General features: G+C 42.8%; 1 protein-coding gene across 2 annotated transcripts; it reads left to right on the top strand.

Annotated features, from left to right (window-relative positions):
• The first annotated feature begins 294 nt into the window (after positions 1-294).
• On the top strand, positions 295-26,338 carry MIF4GD (MIF4G domain containing). Of its 2 annotated transcripts, XM_073608149.1 has the most exons (7): positions 325-446; positions 2,133-2,550; positions 7,493-7,601; positions 7,712-7,821; positions 12,503-12,658; positions 16,291-16,383; positions 19,945-26,338. In XM_073608149.1, the coding sequence occupies exons 3-7, from the start codon at positions 7,532-7,534 to the stop codon at positions 20,170-20,172; spliced, it is 657 nt and encodes a 218-aa protein (XP_073464250.1). In that variant the 5' UTR covers positions 325-446; positions 2,133-2,550; positions 7,493-7,531; the 3' UTR covers positions 20,173-26,338. The 2 variants fall into 2 exon arrangements, with proteins under 2 accessions (XP_073464249.1, XP_073464250.1); XM_073608148.1 differs by lacking the exon at positions 2,133-2,550 and having other exon boundaries at positions 295-446.

Here is a 26,338-nt window from a genome sequence, read left to right as displayed (position 1 = left end):
TTAATGTTTTGTTTTTTTTTAATTCATGAAAGTGTTTTTATTTTTTATCAAAAAATTGCGTTTGGAAAACCGCTGTGCAAATACCGTGTGACATAAAAAAGTGCAACACCCACGATTTTATTTTCTCCTAATTTTCTAGCAAAAAAAAAAAAAAAGTTGATTTTTACATGTAGGAGCGAAGTGTCAGAAATGGCCCTGGTACGAAGGGGGTTAACATTGGAGAGGGAAGGGGGGTGTCAGGCTGTATGGATATGGCAGCCCCCATGATGTAGCTTTCAGTCAGACATCTGTGTACATTGTTTTCTTCCCTCACAGGTGACGCTGTACCTGTGGGTGGCCAGTAGGTGTCGCTGTGTCCGCACACAGGTTGCGGCCTGCTCCATGTCCAGCCGCGGCCTAGCTTGAGCTGAGGAGCCCACGTAGAGCGGCCCGGGGAAATGTGAGAGGTGAGAGCACACGGGGGTCCGGGGAGGCCGCACTGCATGAGGGAAGGGGCGGTGTACACGGTGCGGGGTGTTCGGTTAGGTCATGAAGAGGGAGTAGTCGGTGTGCTCGGAGACTGAGGAGAGGAGTGGGAGGGGGGTTCTTGTTCTGTAGAGTATGGAGGCTGTGCTCCGTCAGTGTACACACACGGCCCTCACTAGAACTCTATGACCTCCTCATACAAGACTCTCCTCATACACGGCTCTCCCATCATCTCAGCCTTAAGAAACTGCCATTCAGGAAAAGGGTTTTCAGAGAAGGCCTCCATCTCCTGTGCCTTCCTCCCCCCCATAATCCTAAATACACCGATCAGCCATAACATTATGACCAGTCACAGGTAAAGTGCAGAACATTGATAGAGTGTAAGCTCCGAGGATCAGGGCCCTCTGATTTCTACTGTATTAAAGTGGATTGGAGTTATGCTGGCTCCCCTCAAGTTGTAAAGCGCTGCATAAACTGTTGGCGCTATATAAATCCTGTAGTATAATAATAATTATAATAATCTCCTTACAATGGCATCTGAAAGTGGGTGAGATACCCTCTCTGGCCACTTTATTAGGTACACCTTGCTAGTACCGGGTTGGACCCCCTTTTTCCTTCAGATCTGCCTTCATTCTTTGTGGCATGATGATAACATCACGCAGCTGCTGCAGATTTGTCGGCTGCACATCCATCATGCGAATCTCCTGTTCCATCACATCCCAAAGGTGCTCTATTGAGATCTGGGGACTGTTGAGGCCATCCGAGTACAGTGATCTCATTGTCATGTTCAAGAAACCAGTGGTGAGATGATTTGAGCTTTGTGACATGGTGCATTATCCTGCTGGAAGGAGCCAACAGAAGATGAGTACACTGTAGTCATAAAGGGATGGACATGGTCATCAACAATACTCATATAGGCCGTGGTGCAGATATACTGCGGCAGAATGTCTCTCCTGGGCTAAATCCCGTATGGGTACGTCATTCACCTTTTTTGGCCACCAGAGGGCGCACTTGCTGCACGGCAGGGGACCGGATGCGCGTGGCCGGCGATCGCCACCGGCCACATGCGATCATGTGCACGAGCGTCAGCACGGAGATTTGTGTGTGTGTAAACGCACAAATCCCTGTGCGGTCAGAGGAGAAGAGCCATGTCGTTTGTTTCTACTAAGTAGGAAAAACGATATGTCTCCTGGTCTCCCCCCCCCCCCCACAGTTAGAACACACATTTAACCCCTTGATCGCCCCCTAGTATTAATCCCTTCCCAGCCAGTGATATTAACACAGTAATCAATGCATTTTTCTAGCACTGATCACTATAAATGTCAGTGGTCCCAAAAATGTGTGAAAAGTGTCTCATCTGTCCGTCGCAATACCGCTAAAAATCGCATTTCACCACCATTACTAGTAAAAAAAGAAAATAATAAAAATGCCAGAAATCTTTCCCATAGTTTGTAGACACTTTCACGCAAACCAATCAATATACGCTTATTGCAATTATTTTATTTATCTATTTCTTTACCAAAAATATGTAGAAGAATATATATAGGCCTAAACTGATGAAGACATTTGTTTTTCAAAAAACATTTTGGGGATATTTATTCTAGCAAAAAGTAAAAAAAAAAAAAATGTTTTTTTTTTCAAAATTGTCGCTCTTTTTTTGTTTATAGCGCAAAAAATAAAAACCCCAGAGGTGATCAAATACCACCAAAAGAAAGCTCTATTTGTGGAAAAAAAAAAGGACGCAAATTTTGTTTGGGTGCAACGTCGCACAACCGCGCAATTGTCAGTTAAACCAACGCAGTGGCAAATTGTAAAAAGTGCTCTGGTCAGGAAGAGGGTAAAATCTTCCGGGGCTGAAGTGGTTAAAGGATGCTCAATTGATACTAAGGGGGCCCAAGGTGTGCCAAGAAAATATCCCCCACACCATTACACCACCACCAGCCTGAACCATTGATACAAGGCAGGATGGATCCATGCTTTCATGTTGTCTACACCAAATTCTGACCCTGCCATCTGAATGTCGCAGCTGAAATTGAGACTCATCAGACCAGGAACGTTCTTCCAATCTTCTATTGTCCAATTCTGGTGAGTCTGTGCAAACTGTAGCCTCAGTTTCCTGTTCTTAGCTGACAGAAGTGGCACCCGGTGTGGTCTTCTGCTGCTGTAGCCCATCTGCTTCAAGGTTCAATGTGTTGTGTGTTCAGAGATGATATTCTGCATACCTTGGGTGTAACAAGTTGTTATTTGAGTTACTGTTGCCTTTCTATCACCTCAAACCAGTCTGCCCATTCTCCTCTGACATCAACAAGGCATTTTCATTCACACAACTGCCGCTCACTGGATATTTTCTCTTTTTTTGACCATTCTCTGTAAACCCTAGAGATGGCTGTGTGTGAAAATCCCAGTAGATCAGTAGTTTTTGAAGTACTCAGATCAGCCCATCTGGCACCAACAACCATGCCACGTTCAAAGTCACTTAAATCCCCTTTCTTCCCCATTCTGATGCTCGGTTTGAACGTCAGCAAGTCGTCTTCACCACGTCTAAATGCATTGAGTTGCTGCCATGTGATTGGCTGATTAGCAATTTGTGTTACCAAGCAATTGAACAGGTGTACCTAATAAAGTGGCTGGTGAGTGTATATTAGGCAGCAAGTAAACATATTGTAAGTAAACATATTGCCCCTGAAGTTAATAGCAGAAAAAATGGGCATGTTTGAGAATCTGAGAGAGTCTGACAAGGACCAAATTGTAATGGCTAGATGAGTGGATCAGAACAACTTGAAACTGCAGCTCTTGTGGGATGTTCCAGGCCTGCGGTGGTCAGGACCTACCAAAAGTGGGCCAAGGAAGGCAAACCAGCCACAAGCTCATTGATAGGGGTGGGGATGGAAAGCTGGCCCTTGTAGTCCAATCCAATAGAACGTTTGTAACTCAAACTGCTGACAAAGTTCATGCTGGTTCTGATAGAAAGATGTCAGAACTAGTGATAACCCTATTTTCAGCAGCCAAAATTTTGATGTATTGACGGTTTGCCAATAGAAAAAAAGTGGCGATAATGGCTGACAATAAATTCATATTCATTTAAATTCATGATATTCAAAAGTCGAATATTATACAATTATATATATTTTTCAAAAACTGTCATTTTCGGTTTTGGCCAAGTGCATCCTGAATTTTTCTTTTTGGCACCAAAATTTTCATTTGGGAGCACAACTAGTCAGAACAGTCTGGTGTATATGGATAACGTTGCATAGTCGCAGCCCGGTCAGGATATCCACGCTGACCCGTGTCCACCGCCTAAAGCTCCTACAATGGATATGTGAGCATCAGAACTGGAGCATGGAGCAATGGAAGAAGGTGGCCTGGTCTGATAAATCATGAATGGTTTGAGGAACACGACAATGAGTTCAAGGTGTTGACTTGGCCTCTAAATTTTCCAGATCTCAATTCAGCATCTGTGGGAAGTGCTGGAAACACAAGTCCAATCCAGGGAGGCTCCACCGTGCAACTTACAGCACCTAATGGATTTGCTATGGACCGCTTGGTGCCAGATACCACAGCATACTTTCAGAGGTCTAGTGGGAGTCTATACCTTGACAGGTTTTAGTGGGTAGTCCTAATGTTATGGCTTGTTCTTACTGCGTTTCTGTACTTCTCTATGCAATTCCAGCAGATTATGGCTGGTGGGAGGGGCCAGGAGGTACATAGCTTTCTGAGCACATCACAGCACCCTGCTTCATTACTCTTCTCAAAAACCCCCAACCTAAGCAGTGGGCTGGCTCTTGGGAGGAGTTATGCAAATATCACAATGCCTTGATGGTTGTCTGTTAAGACTGCCATAAACCATACAATGATTATCAGTGGAGAGTATAGGATGAGAGTGTCTGCTGGCACTGAATTATACCAGGGGGGAGAACTGCAACACTAATGCCCCGTACACACGATCCGAAAATCGTACGAAAAATGCCGCATTCGAAACGATCGTACGATAATCGGATCGTTAGTACAGAGCTTTCGAGAGCCGATCAGGACAGTTCATCCGATATTATTCTATCGGACATGCACGGAAATTTTTTCCGTACGATGCCCGATCGTACGATTTTCGTTTAATCGGTACAGCTATCGTTCGAAAATGCAATACAAATGCATTACAACACATGACATCGTTTCCGAATTTTTATTCTGTCGTACGGGAATTTTCGGGACTTTAGTAAACTCATCAGATTCGATGTGAGATTAGCAGGCAAACAAAAACGGACGATCATTCGTCCGATATTCGGATCGTGTGTATGGGGCTTTAGTGTGGAAGAGTGGGCATTCCTAGGCAGGCTGCATTTCCATGTAAACAGCCACAGGTGATGCTGAGCCTCCATAACTGAAGGAACTGAACTTAATAAATGAGAGGAGTGGGCCAGGGACAGTAAGAGCCCTTTCACACTGGGGCGGTTTGCAGGCGCTATTGCACTAATATTAGCGCCTACAAACCGACCCGAAAGTGCCTCTACTTTCATTCCAGTGTGAAAGCCCCGAGGGCTTTCACACTGGAGCGATGCGCTGGCAGGATGGTAAAAAAAAGTCCTGCCAGCAGCATCTTCATCTTCTTTACTGCTCCTGCCCATTGAAATGAATGGGACGGCGCGGCTATACCGCCGGCAAAGCGCCTCTGCAGAGGCGCTTTGCGGTGGTATTTAACCCTTTCTCAGCCGCTAGCGGGGGGGTAAAACCGCCCCGCTAGCGGCCGCATACCGACGGTGAAACACCGCTAATAATAGCGGCGTTTTAGCGCCGACGCCGCCCGCGCCCCAGTGTGAAAGGGCTCTAAGGCTGGAGTGGAAAGAGCTAAATGATGCTGGATCCTCCAGCTAGGAAATGAAAAGAGCCGTATCTGACTTTCTACAGCTTCTAAGGCACACTGTGAGAAGCTGACTTCGTGCAGTGAAATGTTAGTGCAGGAGAGGCTGAACACCTGTGAAAGGCTGAAGGGGAGGCTGGCGTTCAGTAGAGCTAAGCTCAGGCATCCTCCAAACTCATCTCTAACCCAAAGTCTGAACTCCTCTATTTTTTTATTTTTTTTGTACTCCAGTGAGCCACAGGCCAGGTCATTCCTGGCCCTCCCACCAGCCATGATCTTCCTGCATTACATAGGGAAACACAGAGAGATCATAATAGGAGATATAACATAAGACGTGTAATGAATACAGAAATTATTTTAATGGCCAACCTGCCCCTTTCAATTACTTAATGTGCACCCGTTCCCAGACAGTATTCTCCACAAGCAGAGCTTGTCATTTTACCCATTTAGTTTGTGTGAAAATCCCCCTAATACATCTCCATCAATCAGCCAGTCCTCCCCTAACTCTCCTTCCCCTGTGGGAACACGGCCACATGTGCCCCATACCTGGAGAGACTGGCAGTCAGAGGCAGTAGTGCCTGGGATCTCACATCTACAGCTATGAGGAACAGGCACACTCACATCCCAGGAAGGGGGAGGAGATTTTCTGGAGGAATTCCAGACACGGCTTCATTTTCCCATGTACCGCTCAGGCATAATGGACGCTTCTAAATGTTCCCTATAAGGCCCCTTTCACACAGACTGATCGGGTCCACTTCAAGCAGACCTAATCAGACCATCCATTGCCTTCTATGGAGTGGCGGATGTCCGTGGACATGTGTCCGTTGACACCTGCCGACATCCGAGCCCGCTAAAAACAGACTAATGGGGTCTGTCTGGTTAATCGGATTGGATGACAGTCGGATGGAAACAGACAAGTGTTCCATTTCCATCTGACCGCCCCATAGAGAACAGCGGGCTGTGTCCATTCTGCATAGCGATGTGGACACGGACCTGTCATCCACCTGCTCAGCGGGGATCAGTGGACAGATTCCCTGCTGATCAGGTGGATCTGCTTGCGAACTCTGCCAGTGTGAAAGGGGCCTAACACAGCAAAGCTTTACTTTTTGAGTTCAGGTCCAGTTTAGGACTGTTGTATGATAAAACTTTGGTGATTCGTTGTATGTAGGCGTGGATCTCAGAATGAAAATACACTATATTACCAAAAGTATTGGTCCAAATCATTTGGTGGAGGCGGGATTATGGTGTGGGGTTGTTTTTCAGGGGTTGGGCTTGGCCCCTTAAAAAATCTCCCAACAAAGACCTAAACAGCTATAAGATGGCAGTCCAGCGCAGGGCAGTTCAGGGGACAATAACAACCTTTAAGCAATAGAGTAGGTAGCCTTGTCACATATAAGACACCACTAATAACTAACTCTAGAAGAAACAACATGAAACTGAGGGACTACGGGGCAGCAGGAGCTTTTAAACTCCTTTTTGCTTGTATGTCCTATTAATCACTTCAGCCCCGGAAGGATATACCCCCTTCCTGACCAGGCCATTTTTTGCAATACGGCACTGCGTTACTTTAACAGTTGTGCGACGCTGCACACAAATAAAATGTCCTTTTTTTCCCACACAAATAGAGCTTTCTTTTGGTGGTATTTGATCACCTCTGCATTTTTTTTTTTGCTATAAACAAAAAAAGAATGACAATTTAAAAAAAAAAAAAAAAAAAAAATTCTTACTTTCTGCTATAAAACATACCCAATAAAAAAATTTTTAAAAAATCTAATTTCTTCATCGATTTAGGCCAATTTGTATTCTTCTACATATTTTTGGTAAAAAAAACTAACTGTATGGGGGATGAGCTGCCTGGGACAACACACAGATCCGTTTTCCTGCATAGCACCTCTGTGTCATCCCCTGACAGAACGGAGATCTGCCTTGTTTACTTTGGCAGATCCCCGTTCTGTGTCTGTGGGGAATGATCTGGGCAGCCGGTGGGAATCGAGTCCTCAGGACCCCGCTGATTGGGGGTATAACTTGCGGCAGCTGGTCGGCAAGCGGTTAAAGGAGGTTTAGTGCTGATTTAGTAAAATGTTATGAAAAGTGAACATATCCTTTAAATTATGGCTGATATACAATACCAGTGTAGCAAGACCTCTAATATGATATTGTATTTCTGTTTTTTAGGGACTGTATTTTAATACTGTGGTGACTGGCATCAGGAATATGGGGGAAGAGTACAAAATCCAGGCCTTTGATGCAGACACACAGAATCTCCTCAAGACGGCCTTGAAAGGTAGGGAGGCAAGGATTCCCTGCTATTTAGTAATGTTATCACTAATATCCTCCTACCATGCAATGCTATACTTGTACCTATTGGGATTAATTATTATGACTTTTCAACAGATCCAGCAAGTGTAGATCTGGAGAAGGTGGCCAATGTAATTGTGGAGCAGTCACTGCGAGATGCTACGTTTAGCAAAGAAGCGGGAAAAATGTGTTACACTATTATTCAGGTAATCAGATTTGAAGTCTATTTATTATTAGTATATATATGATAGGAAAATCTGGTTATTACTGTACGGTTTGTATTTGTTTAACCGCTTGCCACCTACCCACAGTAGTTGTACTGTGAGCAGGCGGCAGCTCTAGGCTGGGCGACATACCTGCACATCACGGCCTTTCTTTGGGGTTTGGGGTGCATGCATGTGCACGCCCGAGTTTGGCAATTGAATTCAGCCAAGATTTTGGCTGAAGTCAGCTGATCTGCTGTGGCCAATCACACACAGTGCTCTGTGTTTACAAAAACATAGAACGCTGTACTTTGAACAGTGATCTGGCTGTTTCTTCTCCCTGCAAAGCGGGAAGAAAAAAAAAAACAGACAGATAGTAAAGTAAAAGCAGCACACATTGTTATGCACATAGTTAACTCTTTGATTGCTCCTAGATGTTAATCCATTCCCAGCCAGTATCATTAGTACAATGACATTGTACAGTATAAGCACTGTATTAGTGTCACTACTGATGTCAGTTAGTATACCTCCCAGCCAGCGCCCGCTAACGCCACCTTATCACCGTCCCACCATAAGTCACTGATCACTGCTGTTACCAGTATAGTGTCACAGCTGCGTAAATGCCAGTATATAGACCATAGTTTGCAGACGCCACAATCTTTGCACAAATGAGTGAAACAAATGAAGCTGAAAGACCATCAGATTCACTCCAATGGAAAATGTGCAAACAATCAATCAAAATTGTGCATAATAAAGTTGTGATCACACATATAATATCATCAACCAAGTGAAAATAATAAATCATTAATGTTCAAATGGTAAAAGCCAATATAATTCAAGTCCAAAAAAGGTTCATCCAGTGTGTTCGGATAAGGGAGTGATTATGCCAATAATTGGCTTTTACCATTTGGACATTAATGGTTTATTATTTTCACTTGGTTGATGATATTATGTGTTTGATCACAACTTTATTATGCACAATTTTGATTGATTGTTTGCACATTTTCCATTGGAGTGAATCCGATGGTCTTTCAGCTTCATTTGTATTGTTTGCACTTTATAATAAGGTATTTATTTTAGCAAGCGCGGTTCATCACACACACATTTTCACTCTTGGTTTTTATAACTTTTGGAACGAGCAGCTGAATTTACAATTAACAATTATAATTGTTCCCCCATTACACAATCTTTGCACAAACCAGTAAAAATACACTTATTGGGATATTTTTTTATTTTTTTTTACCGAAGACATGTCGCAGAATAGATTTTGGTCTAAATTTATGAAGAAATTGTATTTTTTTTTTTTATTATTGAATATGTTTTATAACAGAAGTAGAAAATATTGTTTTTGTTTTTTTCTTTTTTCAAAATTTTCAATCTTTTTTTCGTTTATATGTAAAAATAACCCAGAGATGATCAAATACTTCCAAAAGAAAGCTCTATTTGTGTGAAAAAGTGATTTAAATTTAATTTGCGTACAGTGTTGCATGACTGTGCAATTGTCCATTAAAGTAGCGCAGTGCTGAATAGCAAAAAATTCCCTGGTCATAAATTATTTATTGTCAAAGAGGGGCTAATTTATTAGCAATTAATATGTAAATGAAAAGAAACAAATAAGAAAGGGGTCTAAAGGTTGATTACCATTTGCTTTGTGTATACAGGCCTTTTCCCCATTAGGGGGACATAGTAATGTAAAAATGAAAATGTCTAGGGCGAAATATTTTACAAATAATTTTGTCTCTATTTATCTCAAGATAAAAAGTAACAGCGTCCCAGCAAATGATCCACACAACGCATTCCAGATAAAAATTAATCACAAATACATGACCCATGACATCACTCAGCCGGCTAGAAGAAAGATGTTGGAAAAAAGTTTTGGATAGAAAAAAAAGTCAGTGGAGGCAGTGGAATGTCACAAATATGGAGCTAGAGGTTCAATGTAAAGCCCATTGCTATTCTTTCAAAGTCTTTCTGGGCTCTATTAAAAGTAAAATAAATCGCCTTTAATCTGGAGCTGACCTTCTCAGTGCCTCTTCATCTCTACATCTTTTTGTGTTGATTGACAATCGCCAGTAATCATGCAGAGTCAGTGCTCTTCTTTGCTTCTTTTAAGATCGCCCAGACCAAAGAGGAAAAGAACCCGGGTAATAAGTAAGCTTAAAGTGTTACTAAACCCACAACAGTAAAATTAGTCTGTATAATGTATGCAGTAAAGCATTCTTTTTATACTCACTGTGGAACCTAAGTGGTTAATCCTGCACATTGTGTAAAAAGGCTGTTTGATCCTGTCTTCTCTGATCCCCTCCTTCTTCCACTGTCCCCAGTCTATCTCCTGATAGAACAGAACCTTGGGGGCACAGAGGGTCAGGAGTCATGCAACCTTATAGGACAGTCAGAGGAGAATGAAAATCCTCCTACAAGTTTTAACCAGTGCTTGGCCGGACACTGATAGACTTCACAAGACTGCTCTATACTGCTGATGAGAAAAGGTATTTGGCAGTTTATATTTACTAAAATAATTGCATTTCCATGTTCTGTGTACTGTGGGAGACCAGATATAGTGAATGCAGGGTCCTGGGTTTAGTAACACTTGAAATGGCTGCTTCTAGAAAGCCATGTTGCCTGGCTGCTTTTAATCCAAAACAAGTATGCAGCCAGTGAAGTGAGATCTCATCAACATACCAGTTTGGGTGAGAAGCAGAAATTACTGTAACCATTGGATCAGGATTAGAGTCAGGCAGATTTTTAGAAGCAGATGTTGGTTAAGGAATTCCTATATTTCTTTTATATAATTCTCTTATATGATTTAGATTTTGTTGCAGCTGTCACTATCTAAAAAAAAAAAAAAAAACAACTAAATTAAAGCATTAGGGTGTTTTTAATTTGCACATCTTGATTTTTCCTGGTGAAGCTGAAAATTAGGAGACAGAGGGCGGGGCCGACACCTGATTTTCACTAGAATCAGAATCTGCATATTAGAGCGCCATTAGTTTCATGTTTGCATTTTACTTATGCATCTAAAATAGTAGCTTTTAGTTAATAATGTCTTGTTTTAAAGCGGTAGTAAAAAAAAAGGTTGGGGGGGGGGGGGGATTTCCCCCTGCAAGGCAATATTATAATATACAAGTATGCCACACATTATGAAAGACTTACCTTGAAACAAAGCTCTCTTGCGGTGCACTGTCGCCACTTCAGAGGCTTTCATCTTCACCCGGTTTTCCTTCAGGGTCCCCGGGCTGCAGCTGCGTAATATAAAAGTCCAAACTGCGATGGCGTCACTCCCAAGCATGCACGCAAGAGTCAGGCCAGCGACACTGAGCTCTGAAGGAACAGCACAGGGATGCCATTCCTTCAGAGCTCATGCACTGATGACTTACTGGAATATCTCCTAAACGGTGCACGAAGTTTAGACTGACTGGAACTTTGTGTATATCTAAATTGTCATATTAAATTTTTCATGCGTCACAAAACCTTAACCCAATGTTTGTTTTTAAAAAAAAAAAATATTAATCTTAGTATATTTAGTGCATTTGTGTAAGGGCAAAAAGGTTATTCCCAGGCTGACAGATAACACAAAGTCATTAAGATAGAGGTCAGAGGATACCTGCAGCAGGAAACTAGTGTGTACTGCCTGCTAACAGTTGAGGGAGAGCCAGAGCCCTCCAGTGATGATCTCCACCTGCCATGTAGGATATGAGGCATGCACTTAGGTGCATGAACATCTCCTTTATGTCAAGAAGCTAGCAGATTAGCAGAACTGGTTCCTAAGTAATTGCGTTTTAAGAGAGGCTGAAGCTCATGTTCTAGTCCAGGGCAGGAACCAGTCTACCTCCCCCTAATATAGGACTCGCACCACTATGTTGTGAAGGCACGGCAGCACCTAGATGGTGTCCCTAGGATGGGATCCCCCAATGAAAAGAAACCACCTGTTTTGAAAGGTCAGACAATAGCTCAGAGGATAATGGTTCTTCAGTTAGTAAGGAATTAAGTTGATCAACCTAGTCCTCAAAAGACAGACATTTTCCAGTGCTGAAAACTGATGAAATTAAATCCAACCAGATCATGCAGGTGTTAGGCCGTTTGTAAAGATGCTGACTACAGGAATCCACGAAGTTGACTCTCTTCGTTGGAGCTCACCTGAGCATGCCACAATGGGGAAAGCAGTAAAAGTCACTAGGCTGATCTCAGGAGGCAGCGTTCTGAGAAGTTAAAATGTGGCTTAGGTGTCCATTGGTGACCGTGTATAGCTAATGGTAGTAGGAGTCCATTGGTATAGCTAATGGTAGTAGGAGTCCATTGGTATAGCTAATGGTAGTAGGAGTTTTGAAAAGGTGCCCATCGGAGCATTTATTAAGGTAGCGTCCAATCGGCCTACTCAACAGAGTGAGTCTTCAGAGACCAGGCAAGCGCTGACAAGGCGATACCTTGCACATCTAACCAGCAAGGGAGCAACATGTGGAAACGGGTAAGTATTTTTTTATCTGTGTGTGTAGTGATCCTGTTACTGCAAATGACCACCAAGGACAGGATTGATAGTGTGCCATGTCTCTAAAATGTGTATACTTCCGTTACAATTACTTTCTCCTTGTTCTTGATTATACTGATAATATAATGGATAGTAATAAAAATGATATATGATTATTTTAAACCTGTAAATGTAGCTTTGTGCCTTTCCTTCCCTCAGGCAGAGAGCAAACAAACAGGCCGAAGTGTCTTCCGCAGTGCACTCTTAAACAGACTGCAGAGTGAATATCGGAATCGAGAGGAGATGAGAGCCAGGTCCGTGCAAGAGTGGGTGTGCTATGTCAGTTTTATCTGCAATGTCTTTGACTATCTGAGGGTAAGTTTGAAGAGTGTATCTACTGTATAGTTTAGTGGATTTGAATGTTGACCAATTTGGGTTAGAATTGTGTAATTGGACACATATTGCTTACATTTTGATCCAGGGATCTGCATCTTGCATGTTCTAGTACATGTGAACCCCTGCATGTTCCTCTGCACCCTCCTGTATGTTGGTGAAATTCCCATAGGCAGCTATGAGGCGAGTAACTAATTCTAGGCCCATAGACAGGTGGCAGGTGCTGGAGCTTTAAAAAATTGAATCTTCAGATATAGGACATGAAGTTTAATTCATTACATCTTTCTACTCCTGGTTTAGCATCTGTCCTTTTTCACTATATTATTCATTTAATGTCTCTACCTTCTTATTTATTTTTTTTAAATCCCCTTTAACAGGTTCTGCAAACAGTCATCCAAAAAAAAATCTCGCTGTGCCCTGCCTGAGCGTTTTTACCTTCATTTGCACCCAAGGATCAGTATATCCTGGCTCCTCCTTTCTGGAAAATAATGCTGCTCCAGTCTCACTTTAGTGCTGATTACATGACCATATGCTAAGGCATTTTGGTCACACTTCTGCTGAAGGGGAAGAACTCTGCCCCTCCTTCCAGTATTCAATAGGAATACCATGACTTGGAAAAGTAAGGCTGGCCATACATTATGCAGTTTTCTTTTATTCAACCACAGGTTGAAGGAAAGAAAATGCCTGTATTCCTCCATCAATACAGTCAGTGTTAAAGAGGAAATCTCTCCCGCTGTCCTGTTGTATTCTGACAGCAGGAAGTCTTCCCACATATAGAACACAATTATCACTGTTGCCGGCTATAGCCAGTGGTAGTGATCGTACGAAAAAAAAAAAACAACCAACAGGCTGGTTGTACTGAAGTGGCTTCAGTACAACCAGCCTGCCCATAGAGGGATCAAAATCCAGCCAGTTCCTGCTGAACCAGTTGAATTTTGATCTTTCTATGGGCCGGCTTAAAGTCAGTCATGGAATTTGAGCAAAGCACATATATCTGTAGTGTTTACTCATCTCTCTCCAAAGAATGTTAATCTACTGAGCTGGCCAGAACCACCTCTGGAGGGAGTCTATTCCACATTTTCACAGCTCTTACTGTGAAGAAACCTTTCCATATTTGGAGATGAAATCTCTTTTCCTCTAGGCGTAAAGAGTGCCCCCTTGTCCTCTGTGTTGACCGTAAAGTGAATAACTCAACCACAAGTTCACTATATGGACCCCTTATATATTTGTACATGTTGCTCATATCCCCCTTAATCTCCTCTTCTCAGGAGAGAATAAATTCAGTTCCTCTAATCTTTCCTCATAGCTGAGCTCCTCCATGCCTCTTATTAGTTTGGTTGCCCTTCTCTCCACTTTCTCCAGTTCCCCGATATCCTTTTTGAGAACTGGTGCTGAACTGAACTGCATATTCCAGTCTTACTAATGATTTGTAGAGGAGCAAAATGATATCTCTCTGGAATCCATACCGCTCTTAATACAAGAAAGGACTTTGCTCACTTTGGAAACCGCAGCTTTGCATTACATGTTATTATTGAGCTTATGATCCACCAAAACTCCCAGATCCTTCTCCACTACCACTGTTGCTATCCTCAACTCAGCTCTCACACCCTGTGACTGCAGTCTCTCCACCAATCTTCGGTGTTCCTGAAAGATACATTTTTATTTTTTTTATCAGGATCTGTCCTTTTGAAGGGCTGTAGGGAAGAGAAGACTGCAGATAAACAAGTAAAACCTATGTAGGAGTATTTGTTTTGTCTCTGTGTATCATATGAGGGTGTTCACTTCACTGGGTATATGTGAGGGTTTACATCCACTTTAACTATTTCAGCTTATCAGATACTCTTTATTTATCTATCTCAGCTAACAACTTTATGTTGACATTTGATTATTGGTCAGCCTTAACCCTTTCATGCCCAAGTGTCATTGAAGCCTTAGATATCCAGACCAAATTTAGCAACGTAAGTATGCGTTGTTGAACTTGACTATAAATCTCTGATTAATTTGCATACCTAAATCATTTTTACATTTATTTAAGGACATATAAGGATCACACTTGTTAAACTATTTTAAGAGAAATCCTGCTGTTCTTCTATTGCAAATGTATGATTTTTTTTTAATGTATTAGTTTTTTTAAACTGTAGTTGTACCTGACAATTACAGTGTTAAACAGACACACTGTGATCAGAGGCTGCAGTGGCCTCTGCAAACGGAAACCATTTTCTGAAGGGAACATTCAGCTTGCGTGGGGAAGGCTTAAACTATTACTAGGTTTTTACTGCTATCTGTGGCCCTACTGGGAAGATTCTCGCCTCTACTGTTCCTTGCAACCATTGTCATCTAGACAGAAAGTAATTAGATATCCAAAATTTTAGGGTTGTCACCGGTGCAGGTACAGGTGAGGGTTAAATCCTCCAGTGGGGACACCTGTTCCTGAAACAACTCCCTCAGATGGGAATTCCATTAATTTTGGGGAGATTTCCTCTTATTTCCTGATGACACTGGGGCTAAAGGAAGGGGAGACGCAAAAATAGGAATAGAGGGGAAAGTCTTCAAATGGGGAAAATGGTTCCTGTGGCAGCTGTCTGAAGAGAATTTACCTCACTTTGGAGCCATTTCCTCTCACTTCCTCTATAGGACAAGAAATGAAGTGAAATCTTCCCAATCGGACACAAATGGCACAATTAAACTAATAGGGGTTTTAAAGGGGTTGTAAAGATAAAAATTTTTTCACCTTAATGCATTCTATGCATTAAGGTGAAAAAACTTTTGACAGTACCGCCGCCCCCAGCCCCCCCGTTTTACTTACCTGACGCCTCGAATCTTCGCTGCTCGTCCTCATTGCAGCTCAGCCTGCTCGCTGATTGGCTGCAGTGGATGGATTGAAAGCAGCGCAGCCATTGGCTCGCGCTGCTGTCAATCACATCCGATGACGCGGCGCGCCGGGGGGCGGGGCCGAGTGATACAGCGAGCGGCTATAGCCGCCGGCTGTATCACGGGAGCGCGCCCGCAAGCACTCACCACCATGCGAGGGAGCTCGCATTAAGGTGGTAAATGCTTGCGGGGAGGAGCTGAAACAGCCGCCGAGGGACCCCAGAAGACCAGGTTCGGGGCCACTCTGTGCAGAACGAGCTGCACAGTGAAGGTAAGTATGATATGTTTGTTATTTTAAATTAAAAAAAAAATTACCTTTACAACCCCTTTAACAATTCCCTACTCTATACAAAATGGAGAAAAACTAAGTTTTGGCTATAGATATTTTTTCTAAGTTTACAGTAAGCTTGTTTTTTGAATTGGTATTTTGTGTACCACCTGAACGATCAGATGTTAGTTCAGTATTCTAATGTAAAAATGACAAGGACAGGTGCCATGTAGTATTCTGGGTATAGAGGTCTCCTCCATGTTACTGCAGGAGGAATCTTTGTTCAAATTTAATTGAAACCCTAATATCACCTTAGGGAGGAAACTGGTCAATAAGGAAAGCACGTATCAGGCACTTAAATAAAATGCACACTGCTTTAGTTATACCATCTTTATTCCAATGTTTTCTTATTACTAAAAAAAAGTGTGGTATAAAAAAATATTAAAGTTCAAATTACTCATCTGTCTCCCTTTAGGTGAATAATATGCCGATGTTGGCCTTGGTTAATCCTGTGTATGACTGCCTTTTCGAGCTGGCACAGCCTGAGAGTCTGCAGAGAGAGGAAGAGGTACAGAAATAGATTATTTTCCTTCTGCCTGCGGGCTTAAAGGGGGGTTGTAAACCCTCACGGTTTTTCACCCTAATGCATTCTATGCATTAAGGTGAAAAACCTTCTGTAGTGCAGCTGCCCCCCTTTTACTTACCTGAACCTGATCTTTCCAGCGACGAGCCCAGCAGCTCCAGCCGTTGTCTCGGGTCCTCATTGGACAGATTGATAGCAGGAGCCATTGCCTCATAGTGCTGTTAATCAAAGCCAGTGACACGGGGGCGGGGCCGAATCCTGCTGTCTGTGTCAATAGACGCAGCAGCAAGGCTCGGGAGTGCGCCCACACGAGTGCCCCCTTGGAAAGTGGGTCTCCGAGGGGGCACCCTATGCAGGGAGGAGCCAGGAGCGCTGCGGGGGGACCCCAGAAGAGGAGGATCGGGGCCACTCTGTGCAAAACCCTTGCACAGAAGAGGTAAGTATAACATGTTTGTTATTTTTAAAAAAACACAAAGCTTTACAACCCCTTTCACAAAAAAAAAAAATAAAAATCTAAAAGATTCTGCTATCCGTGCAATACAGTGCAGATGGATGAATCTCCCACTGGAGCTATTGTATTTTTACAGTGGGCCCCGCTGGATGTCAGAAATACTCAGCCGATGTAGCCATTCGGCTGATATTTTATCACGGCCACGTGATAGTTTGTTTTTGGGGTAGTATTCAATATGTGCAAAGAGAGATCACACAAACACTTGTAGATATAACATTTAGGCCCCTTTCACACGGGGCGGAATCCATGCAGATACTGTTTCTGCCATGGATCGCTCTATTAAATGGCATGGCGCAGAGGATCAGAATCAGACGCATGCCTGATGGCAGCTCTGAGGTGAGACAGTTATTGTAAGTTTTTGCTGTAGTAGTGTGTATATATAGGACTCAAATGTAGAGAAATGGTCAACCCACCCCTATTGGAGGATGACACATTCCTGAAAGGGGATTAGTGGGCTGGCTTGTCCATATAGTCAGTTTACAATGACATTTCTATAGCATGAAGTCCTCTAGGGCAATGGTCATCAACCCTGTCCTCAGGGCCCACTAACAGGCCAGGTTTGCAAGATAAAGAAAATAAATATACCGTGCTAAGTGCCAAAAATGTTAAATATCACATTTGAAACCGATGCGACTTCGCTAAAAAGTCCCATGCAGATAATTTGTTGCAAACATCAATAACCTTTGAAGCAATAAAAGTTCCAAATCCCAAGTAAAGTGCTCGTACGGATCCGCTCGAAGCGGATATGGATCCGTGCTTGATATGTGTTAACAATATGGTGCCCCCACATAGATGTGAACTCACCCCTCCAAATCGACCAACTATTTCTAGTTTGGTCAAACACGCATGTGGGGGCAGTCCCCGTGGATTTTCTGTGGGCTGATGTGGTTTAAGATAGTTGTTTCCTCATATGAATGGACATAATAAGGAGTGCCTCATTCCTCTATTTGCTAGCGTTGTTTGGGGCAGATGTTCCTCATAAAAATGACAGAAAAAGCCTCAGCAATGTTTAAAACATTTATTCCAGATAAAAAAAAAAGGGATTAGACTCACATGTAAGGGTGCCTAAAAGCCTGGCACCCGGTGTAAACAGCAGGTAAGTTCACAGGAAATCTCCTGGGAATTTCATTCATATGAGGAAACAACTAATCTTAAACCACATCAGCCCACAGAAAATCCACGGGGACTGCCCCACATGTGTGTTTGACCAAACTAGAAATAGTTGGTCCATTTGGAGGGGTGAATTCACATCTATGTGGGGGTACCGTCTTGTGAGCACACATCAAGCACGGATTTGTATCCGCTTTGTAGAGCATGAGCACTTTACTTGGGATTTGGAACTTTTATTGCTTCAAGGTTATTGATGTTTGCAACAAATTACCTGCATGGGACTTTTTAGCGATTTTTTTTTTTTTTTTTTTTTTTTCTCAGTCGCATCGGTTTCAAATGTGATATTTAACATTTTTGGCACTTAGCGCGGTATATTTATTTTCTTTACTAGTATCATTTTGCACTTGCAAAGTTTTATTCACTGCAGCTGTCAATTTTCATGTTACCACTTACTAATATCAATATTTAGATTTCTTTGGCGCTTTGGTTTTTTTCTTCTTACTTCAGGTTTGCAAGATAGCTGAAATAAATCACAGGTGATATAATTTGCTGCTCAGTGATTGCAGTATTCTAGTCTGCATCTCCCCCAAAGTAATACATAAAATCTGGCCTGTTAGTGGGCCCTGAGGCAGGGTAGATGACCACTGATCTAAGGTAACTAGACTTTGGAGGCTTGCTTTCTTAGATATTGTGAGACAATGTGAAATTTCCCCATCAGCTGACCATTTTCCACCTGGCTCTTTCAGTCTTTTCATTTGAAAGATGTCGGACGGGAGGGGCTAACAGGGCCACCCGCAAAGCGGATTTCAGCCAGTTCATCAGGAGATGTCTGAAATTTACACAGCATATGGCCAGCTAACCTAATCTAAGATTGGACCCCTGCCACCATGATGCATACCTACTCATCCTTACGCATAGTGTCAATTCTCTCAACACCCATCCAAAAGGAATGAGCTTCCTTAATACAACGTAGCTCAATGTGTATGCAATATTGAACTGCAGGTGACCACAGAGGTCTGGTGAGGCCTTTAGGCTGGATTTACACCTCCTGTTTCTGTTTGTTGTATCAAATTGAATGGGCTGCCAATGTACAGGAATGCACCAAAAATGGATATGCAGCATTTTTTTCTAATGTAGTGCAACACAACACAACATAAGGTAGTGGTGTGCTGAAATGCATGTACGTTGGAGCTGCATTGCCTCAGTGCTTTGGGGTGTCATTCAGAATGAAAAACTCTGAAATGTGCTACTATACTGTACATAATGTGCTTAGTATAATGCATGCTTTAGTGCAACACATGCTATTGCAAATGTGTGTTTCAGTCCTTAAAGGGGTTGTAAAGGTTTACGTTTTTTTCACCTTAATGCATACTATGTCGGGATCCACCCATCTTTCTAATTGACAAACAGCCCACCTCTCAGCAAGTGGCTGAGAGCTGGAGCCAGCTGTACCCACCCCCTTCCCTGCCCGATGGTCCAGTAGGCGTTAGAGAAGCAGAGCGGTGACTGACAGTCAATGGTCTACATTCTGAGCAGATCAAGAGCTGAGCGATCTGTGATCATGTGACCTCTCAGTTCTCGGTCTTAGAGCCAATGTGGGACAGGTGCAGCATCGTACCGATGCTGCAGCATAGAGGTGAGTATATATGTTTTTTTGTTTTTTTTTTTACAACCCCAAACTTCTCCTTCAAGCTAAGAGGGTAACGTCATGTAATTCCTTATTCATTAAAGCTATCATTTTTTTTTTGTGCCATATAGAAACATTTAACTGTATCTTTTGTGAATTCTCTATTGACAGAACAGTTTCCAGCCTACCTCCGCTGGTAGCCGTTGTTTATTTCTTAAAAAAGATGCTGGGCTGGTTTGTAATAAGCCAGGTAATATTCTACAGTGTTCTGAACATCTAACCTTTGCTTTGATCACAGGTGGACTGTCTAGTTCTGCAGTTGCACCGTGTTGGGGAACAGTTGGATAAGATGAATGCACAGAGAATGGATGAGCTTTTTTCCATCTTAAGGGATAGTTTCCTACTTCAGAACGGACTGGGATCATTGGCTCAGCTTCTCTTGCTTGAGATGATTGAGTATCGGGCAGCCGGCTGGAAAATGACAGATGCTGCACACAAGTATTACTACAGTGAGATGGCCGATTGACGTGGACTTGAAGTTGATTTTAAGAAAAGGACCATTATTTAGGTTAACGTGTTTCCTGCCAGGGGAGCCAGTACACTCTGCAATAATTTTATTCTAGATTAAGCACAAACACTTTCCTGATAGGTGCTCGATCCCTTGCAGTAATGTTTGACTTTAAGGGCTTTATTTACTGGAGAGTGCAAAATCGGGCTCACTTCTGCATCAGCTTCTAACCTCAGCTTGTTCAAATAAGCTTTGGCAATAACACCTGGAAGCTGATTTCTATGCAAAAGTGAGCCTGATTTTGCACTCTCCAGCTTCAGTAAATAAACCCCTAAGGGTCTCTTCACACCTGCTGCTGTGTTACAACGCAGTCACTGGTGTGCCGTGGGATGACTGCAGTGTTGATTGTGGCACACTGCACTGCTCGCTTTTTTTTTTTGGGTAAACTAACTTTATTGAAATGTCACACATGACATTTCATTAAGTTGTATTGGCTGCCGTGAGGTGATCTGAACCAGCCAGGTAGGGGATGAAGCATTTTGCTATAGGACTGTGGTGGGACTGCACTGGAATATCCGCCCAACACAGTCCTACTGCACCTGGTGTCAATCTACTTTAAGGGTTCGTTTACATTAGCAACCACCCTCTGAAAAGTAATTTTACCCTTGACAAGGGGTATCACTTTTGCCATGAAGCAAAGCATCACAGGCGTGGCATGTGTACAGCCCCACCCCTCTGTTGCATTGTGTTAAGGGGGGCAGTAAAACCAGGTATCAACCACCTATTTTCATTTACTCCTCCCCCTCATATGGTCTTAGCTGCTGACTGTGGTGGATTGCTTTGTCTGCAGTGGTTAGCAGGTGATTGGTAGGGGATATGCTGACTGTTTTCCACACTTGTGTGGTGGCAGGTGGTATTGCCTGTCCAACGCAACATACCTTTTTTTTTTTTTACTGCAAAGCAGAGATTCATACTAATATGTATGGTGCTGTCCAGCAAACATTGCTTGGTTTTTAGAGTCATAGTATAATCTACAATGAATAGGTAGGTATGTATGAGTCCAGTTGCATGGCTGCTAATGACCTCTATGGTGTCCACCCCTAATCTATAGTGGAAGTTGGGAGGCAGTCTCTGTGTCTTGCGTCGGGAACCTACATGACACATGAGACCAGATCCCAGTCTCCCAGCTGACACAGAACAGGTCTTCAGTAGCGGTGCAGTTTAAACAGTTCAGCCCAACCTATGCTGGCCAGCCTATTCTAAAAGAAAGACCAGGGTTATAACAGAATTGTTCATTTCTGTACAAGTCATTTTATGAAAATGCAAACAAAACATTTTTGGTGTAAACAAAATGAAATTGTATTTGTGTGGGATAAATCCACATGAAATCTGCCATAAAGCAAAATGCCAGCACAGGAAGCTTCAGCTAGAGGCTGCTATGCTAGGCCCTATAACTTTGGTAGATTGAAGATGATACTATTTAGCTGCATTATGTCCTGTCCTTGGCCCTAGTATGCAGCCCAGAAGTTGGATAATGGTGGCTTTGGTCTGAGGCTTTTCACACAAGTACTTTATTTTGTGGTATGTACTTTTATGTAACTGACTTCTCTGGCAGTAAGGTTGTTTAGTTGTGCATGTTAGCTTGGATTCTTGGATGTACCAAGAAAGAAAACCTATGCTTTGTAAAGGTTTCCTTAAAGTGGTTGTAAACCTCTGAAATGAACAGAGCATATCCCTCTGTAGTGTGCACCAGCCCCAATTCAAAGCACCTAGTGTAATTTCTGTCTGCTCTCTCTTCTCTGTCTGCATAAATCATTTCTGACAGGTTATCTGGACATAGCCTCCCCCAGCACACAGCAGGTGGTTGACAGCCTCAGGTGTGCATGTTTCTCTATGAGAGTGTGTAGAGGGGGGGGGTGTTTCTTTTCCTGATTCTCAGATTATATTCTCCTCTCTATGCAGTGCAGTGTGTGACATCAGATCCCTGCTTGCAGGAGCTAAGAAATGGCCTTTGATCTGTGTGTTTTAGGAGGCTATAGAGGAGAGAGGGCTGCAGCTAAACAGGTACAAATTATGTAGGGTGATTTGTTACATTTCTGTGTATCACCTGAGGCCAGTCACTTTGCTGGGTTAGGCTCCATGCACACTAGTGGATTTTTCTTTAAGCCCCTAGAAGCTGTTCTTAACATTTTTTTTTTCTCTACTCCTTGAAGCTAAATAATGTTATCCTATGTGTTCATGCACAGTTGCACACTACTTTAGGCTATTAGCGTTTTTTGAGCTTCAGTGTTTAGGAGCAGAAAAAGTAGTTTCTTTGAGCATTTTTATAAATGCTTTTTTTTTTTCTTCCTTTTTACTGCAAAAAAGCTAACGCTCTTAAGCGGCTACTAAAAAAAGCTATTACCAGCGTTTTTTCCAGCTTTTTTTTTCTAAGCTAAATATTTGTGTGCATGGAGCCTAAAGCCTCGTACACACAATAGGATTGTTGGCCAACCGAGCGTCTGATTTTTGTCCAAAGGGCGTGTGCCAGGATCTTGTCTTGCATACTAACGGTACACAATTGTCGTGCAATAAACACGAACGTAGTGACGTACTACGAGGAATTTCAGCTCTTGAGCGCCACCCTTTGGGCCCCTTCTGCTAATTTTATGTGGTAGAGCATTGATTCCGATCATGCGTGTTTGTACTTTCGACTTTTGTGTGACGGATTTGTGTACTGATCATACGAAAATCTGATGTCAAACCGCTGTCCACCGAAAATTTACTAGCCTGCCATCCAACATTTGTTGGCTGAAAGTTGGACAACAATTGTCAAAAGGAGCGTACTAACGGTAAGATTTTAGGACAATCCCCTGCCAACAATCGTACCGTGTGTACGAGGCTTAAGGCCCCATACACACTTTTAGATTTTCTGCAGATTTTTGTTTTCAGATTTAACAAAACCATGTAGTGCAAGGGCCTGCCTGATTGCATAGAAATTGAATCTCCTAAGGTTTGACCTAATATTATATGGTTTTGGTAAATGTAAAGACAAAAATCTGCAGAAAATTGTATAGTGTCTATGGGGTCTGAGGTTTTACAACCATTTTAACTGTGTCAAGCTGTGTGTAGCAGGCATATTAAAAGAAGCTTGTGACCTGTCTAAAAATACTAGTTGCCTCGCTGCTTTACTGACCTAATTACTAAAGTAATTAGAGTCACTTACCCAGAACCATTATCGACATTGAGCGTTCTGATTTTGCATGCTGAATAGCAAGAAAGTATGGAAGCCAGAAATGACAACTAGTATTTTCAGCAATTTTGGTGTCTGTGTTTTTGGTAAAGGTTTCCTTTAAGGTGCCTGGGCTTCCTCACTGCTGGTTCTGCAGCAAAACAGCTAGTTCTTCAGGTGCCTCCTATAATGCAAAGCTTGGAGACCGCTGTCACATGTGGGGATGACAGGTGAATATTTTACCTTTCAGGCAAACCAGTGGTGAGGGATTGTTGGCAATGTAAGTAAAGGGAACTTAGAGCCTAGATTGCTGGCTAATGAGATTGACAGGTGGTTTAAAACACCTTGAGGCTGGGTTCACACTAGTGCGTATTGGATGAGGGTTCTCCGCATGACAGGAGATTGTGACCGGCTCTCACAGGCGGATTGCACAGGGGTCCTTTGGCTCTGTTTCAGATTCGAATTCAGGCCTGATTCATTCCTGAAACGCAGAACAGGGACGCACCGGACCCCTGCTGCGAGCCGCATCCAGCATAAGTGTAAACCCAGCTTTATTTACTTTGTATGGTGTGAATTTGCAGCAATAAAGAGATTCTCCAGATGAGCCAGCCCTTCCCCTGAACGTAATGCATTGCTGTGCCGTGAGACAAACTACCTAAGCAATAACAACTTTCTTTTTAGGTGGGTGTATTCAAAGCATTCCAGCAATATTCAATAGAAGTTCATTTTTAAACTGGGTTTTTGAAAACTGCACAAAAATATGTTATCCTTTAAAGAACTTTTTTTTTTTTTAAAGGATAAGTTCACCCTTTAACAAAAACAAAACAAATGCACTTTTTTTTTTTTTTTAAGGTAACAAAAAATTTGCAATTTTGTTATTTTTGTTTCTGGGGCCTCTAAAGCATTGCATGCAGGTCTCCTGCAGATTTGTCTGTCTGTACATCTCATACGGGAAAGCAGATACAATCTGATAGGAAGCGAGAATGAACTACCACAGCTTCCTTGGTAGTTTGTTGAGAACTACAAGCCAACAGCTGCAAAGGCTGCCAGACCTTGTCGTTTTCCATTCACAGAACACTGTAAATGAGTGATGCGGGCGCTTTTTTTTTTTTTTTTTTTTAAATTGTGACAGCTAGCGGGGGGAAGAAGATCCCCCACTAGCTGTCAGATCGCAGAATTAGGGGGGTGGTCCATTCGTAACATGTTACAACCTGACTATGGGTGTAACATGTTACGAAAGGTGAACTTATCCTTTAAGCTAAAGTTTTAATGACCCCCCTCTGTAATTAAAAGTATAAACAAATCAGACCTTAGATCAGGGGTGTCCCAAACTTTCGACCTTCCTGGGTCACATTGGAAGATGAGGAATTGTCTTGGGCTGCACATAAAATACACTAACAATAAGGATACCCGATGAGAGGTTCCTTCTGTGGCTCTCAGCGGGTAGGTGCGGCTGCTGTCCCCGTTTATTATACTGATAGTTCGCCGACAGCCGCCCCTATTCGGTAATCACTGGCTGCCAGTGGCCGCACCTATTCGTGGCTTGCTGCACAAACTGTCATTATAGTGAATGGGGCTGGCAGCCGCACCTACCCACTGAGAGAAGCAGGAGGAACTGCTGCTAAAATTCACATCAACTCTAATCGCCGGGTAGAATGCAGCCCATGTATGTGCTGGGTGGGGAGGGTGCACAGCACCCCCTTAAATACTGCATGGCCAGATTTAGCTTACCTGGCGCACCTGCATTCTCTGCTGTTGGTGCTATTGCAAAAATGGCAACCCTCCAGACTTGGCTTGTCAATGCAGGCTACCTTAGCTTCTAGGTCTCCATAGCATTGCCAGTGTCCCTACAGGCATACATGGGCCAGGCTTGTCTGCATTGGCTGTCATGTCTGCTGTGCTTGCACAGCATCCCTGGGCCGCATGCAGCCTACAGGTTGGAGACCCCTGCCTTAGATGCTGAATAATAGACTGTCACTTGGCCTGCCCACACCCATGCAACTTCTTACATGTATATCTTGGTTGCCTGTGAAGACTTGCCTTGCCATAGAGAATAACAGTTGAGTTTAGAGATTGCTCTTGTAATATGCACTGTTCCCTGTGGGGTGTGCAGGTTGCTTGTATGCACTGATGACTGGGACATGAAATACTGCATGGGAGCAGGCACATGGCTATTTTCAGGCGTAGTTATTACAGACTACACAGGCAGCCAGCACTGTATGTACCAGCTGAATTGTTGCTAGAGTATTCTTACAACCCTGACAAGTAGTAACTATCAGGAAGGGGCATTTGTTCTCTGTCTAGGTCCTGGCTCCTAGGGTTTGAGTGATTTTTTTTATTTTTTATTTTTTTCCCTTTATGGAGGCTAATGAATAAAGTTAAATTTATTGTGAATCATTTAGGCTGGGTTCACATCTATGTGAATTTCCCCCGCATCCAATTTGCATAGCAGGAGAATGTGACCGGCTCTGTATGCAGCTGATTCACATATCTCCAGGGCGGCTGCGGAGCGCACTGCAGAGAAATGCTGTGTGTCTTTAGCTCCGTTTCAGGACCAAATTCAGGCAAAGATTCGGCCCTAAACTGGAGAATGGAGACGTACAGCATTCCTGTGCGATCCGCAGCCGATTCCAGTGTGAACCCAGCCTTAGAGAGGCGTTTGCTCTTGATTGCCATCTGAAGTAGATATACAGGGCTGTTATTTAAGAAAGCAAACATAAGTGACCAATCAAAAAGAATTTTAATTGCACTAAATTAGATAAAATCAGATTGGTTGTACTATTAAATAATCCCCTGGATATCTGGATTTAATACATGATGCATATTTGACATTCATATGGTTTTATAAGCATTTCTTTTCATATTTTACCTTTTTGGAAGTTGTAAACTTTTCTGCAGTACCTTTGTAATTCCAACTGTACAGACAAAGGAGGATGCTTTTATGAATTTTAAATACAGATTTTATGTACACTG

Source organism: Aquarana catesbeiana, linkage group LG12, assembly GCF_042186555.1.
Source record: "Aquarana catesbeiana isolate 2022-GZ linkage group LG12, ASM4218655v1, whole genome shotgun sequence".
NCBI lineage: Eukaryota > Metazoa > Chordata > Amphibia > Anura > Ranidae > Aquarana > Aquarana catesbeiana.
The sequence above is the reverse complement of the archived record's forward strand: the minus strand, read 5'-3'. Positions and strand labels throughout refer to the sequence as shown.